The 3,430-nt window shown below is 50.0% G+C and overlaps 1 protein-coding gene across 1 annotated transcript; it reads right to left on the bottom strand.

The window, feature by feature from the left end:
* On the bottom strand, positions 1 to 2,931 carry DUSP6 (dual specificity phosphatase 6; the record flags this gene model as incomplete). Its single annotated transcript, XM_009698733.1, has 2 exons — positions 1 to 1,128; positions 2,494 to 2,931. Coding segments are annotated over 2 exons (746 nt in total), but the record flags the coding sequence as incomplete, so codon positions are not given.
* Positions 2,932 to 3,430: the final 499 nt, after the last annotated feature.

Below are 3,430 nucleotides of genomic sequence, written 5' to 3'. Positions count from 1 at the left end.
ATCAAGAGTGTGAGGAAAAAAAAAATCACCACAAGGAAGGAAAGATATATGAAAGAAGAGACTGTACTTGCTCACAAAACATGATTTGCAAACTTCTCACCACTGCCATTTCTTCCTCATGGAAAGCTTGCTTCAGTTGAACAATAAAATTAAGCATGCTGCAAATATATTCTTTGCAATTTAAAAACAAAACAAAAAAAAACCCCAAATAAAGCAGTTTATGAAGAGAACAAAAACACAGATGTCCCTTGGATTGATTTCTTGAATACATGTGAATTTAAAAAAAAAAAAGTTGCAAATCGATTTAAGATTAAATATTTACATTGATCAAGTAGAATACTACCGAGCTCCCGGCAAACAAGTACTCCAAATACACTAAGCTGAAATCTCTTTCTTTGGCTCCTCTAAATTAAAACAAACAAACAAAAATAACCAGTCTTCACTGAAGACAAAAGATATGTGTCACAGATCCGAAAGCAGAGAGGGAAGCAGGACAGTTCCAGTCCTTAGAGAACACGCGCTCAGCCTGTCCAGCCTGACCCTAAGCCCCTGGAAGTCCTCGGACCTCAACCTTTGGGCAAGCAGGGATGGGCCCGCTGCCCCCCTGCTCGCCGCCGGCCTTCCCAGAGAGCTCACCACATTCCCTCCCTTCGCAAGAGCCGATTCCACACCGTGTAACCTTTCCTAGCCTGCACCGGCAGCTGCTTTTTGATAGCAGAGGCCAGAAAAAGAGAAAGCTGCGTTTTCTTTATCACTGCCAAAGAGAAACCGTTGAGGAGTGATCCCATGAAACGGACAGGAGAAGGGAGGCGGTGGGAGCTCACGTGGACTGCAAGGAATCCACCTGGAAGACGTTCTGGTTGGAAGGGGTGGTGAAGTACAGCTGCTGGTTCGGCACTCGGTTGTCACAAGGGCTGCTCAGCCCCAGAGTCCGCTCAAAGTCCAGTAGCTGACCCATGAAGTTGAAGTTGGGTGAAATGTTGGACTTCTTCATCTTGACAATATCATAGGCATCGTTCATGGACAAGTTGAGCTTTTGCATGAGGTAGGCCACCGTCACTGTGACCGAGCGGCTGATCCCCGCCAAGCAATGCACCAGGACACCGCAGTTCTTCCCCCGTGCTTCATCTGTATGGAGACAAAGAGGCAGAGAAGGACACGTAAGACAGTGCCTTGGTAACCGATCTCTCAACACGAGGGAGACGAGTATCAAGTTGGAAGAAAGGACGATGCTGATGGCAGCGGCCAGCAGCGCAACGCAAGAGTTAACTTCACCGGCTTAAAACCAGGACAAGAGGAGAATCCAGCCCCCTACGTACATGTACCCAAGAGCTGAGAAAACTAAGAATGAGACAAAGGGAGCGGGGATACGCTGCATGACACTGTTTTAAAAGTCAGTTTTAAAAGCCATGCTGTCGCCTGGAGATTCGCCTTAAATTCTTACAGTCCCCTTGCCCCAGCATGGAAATCCTGCAATATGTCACTGAATGCCTTTTATACAGACCAGCAGACTGCAAAGGTCTATTAAATTATTCTCCAACTGTTGTGCAGCTAACAATGGAGGTATTCAGGCGTTTTAAAAGAATGAGGGAAGTCACAGGGGACAGCCCATTAGGAGGAACAGGATGTCAACATTGGTTGAAAATGGGTTCCTTTGTAATAGGAAATGCATTACAATGCCTGGAGATTAGTTTCTTTGTGGCTTCCAGCCCACATTTCTTCCTGCTGGGCTCAGATTACCTACATTCTCCACTATTACCGGTATCATTCAACCGGATTACAGCACAGCTTCCCAACAGATAATGCCATGCCCACCCCACCGCACCCCCCATGGGGTGATTTTAGTCCTCCCCGAAACGAAGGCGAGTGCAAATGTTAACCAGAACTCCTGGAGCCCAAGGGGACGTGTTTCCAAAGCTGACGGATAATGTCGAAGGGCTGCCTAACCGAGGTGGATCATTATTACCACGAGATTTAATTAAAGCTCTGTCTATACATTTGCCACGGATACCGCTTATGAATAACTTGTATTTAAAAGCTAAAGTTAGCTTCCCAGAGCGTTTCTCTTTATTATATTACTCCTCAGTAACCACAAGAAAGAAAAAAACCCAAACCCAACAACACAAAAAGGACGAATAAGCCATCAACCCCCGGGCTCATTTACCTCCCCCCCCCCCTCAAAGAGATTGAAGAAGATGCCCCATCCTGGGCATCCTGGAATCCCCCTGCCAACCAAACCGGGTTCACGTTTGCAACCTGCAAACATCGCTGACAATTCACCGGGGGTCCTCAGTAAACACCCCCCCCAACCCCAAACAGTCCCCACCTGCCCCTCAACTTTAAAGCCAGCTTGAAAATCAAGCAAGCAGGAGGGCATCCCCCCGAGATTGCCAGAAACGCCGCTACCGCCTCTCCAAAATCTCCTGATTTCTGCCCAAGGAAACCGAATTTTGCCCCTTGGCACGGAGCTGTTGGCAAACAACGGGGTCTCACCTATGAAGGAGATGGCCTCGGGGAAGAACTGAGACAGATTTTGGCTCCAGTGGTCAGAGATGGGGATCTGCTTGTACTTGAATTCGCCGGCGTTTTCAAAGAGATTAGGCAGGTTGGGGGTAACATTCAAGATGTATTTAATGCCAAACTCTTCTAAAACGTCCAGGTTAGTGGAGTCCTTGGCACAGCCTAAGTAGAGGTAGGGTAATATCTCCACCGGGAAGGAAGGCTGGTTGTTGGAGAGCGGGCTGCCGTCGGAGTCGGTGGCACTGTTGGGGTCTCTGTCAATGTCAGATTCAATGTCTGATGAGGAATCGGAGCTGATTCGGAGGCCTCCCAAGCCCAGGACTGGTAAAGGAGGAGAGCTGCTGCTACACGAACTGTCTAGGTTAGTTTCGCAGTGCAGGGCGAACTCGGCCTGGAACTTGCTGAAACCACCTGGGGAGGAAAGGAGAGGGGAGGGGGGGGAATGCAACCTGATATAAGATGGCAAGGCGACTGACTTCCCTGGTACGGCCCTGTCTGCAAAGGGGCATCTGTTTCCCACTCTCTTGAGCCCCGGGAAAACGCAAAAATAAAAATAAAAATGTCACATACTCTCACGCAGAAGGATTAACCTAAAAGAAGGTTTAAGAAAAATGACCCGCTGCGGCGGAGGGCTCGGCGCATTCCAGATGAAAGCTCTGGGCCGCTTCGCCCTGCGGGGACCCCCGGAGAGGTGTCTCGGCGGCTATTCCTCCTGCCCTCCCCGGGCATCCCCCCCGGGATCCCCGTTAGCCCCGCCCTCCCCACGCCGCTACAGCGATTCCAGCCCTCGAGGGCTCTGGAAACAAAGCGAGGACAGGGATGCTGGAGGGGGGAGAAGGAGGAGAGGGCGGGAAGCCCCCTGCCCGGGTTGGTGTCCTGCCGGAGTGTCACTGTGCAATACCCGGGGGAT

Source organism: Cariama cristata, unplaced genomic scaffold (assembly GCF_000690535.1).
Source record: "Cariama cristata isolate BGI_N322 unplaced genomic scaffold, ASM69053v1 scaffold23034, whole genome shotgun sequence".
NCBI classification, from domain to species: domain Eukaryota; kingdom Metazoa; phylum Chordata; class Aves; order Cariamiformes; family Cariamidae; genus Cariama; species Cariama cristata.
Note: the sequence above shows the minus strand (reverse complement) of the source record. Positions and strands in the feature narration are given on the sequence as shown.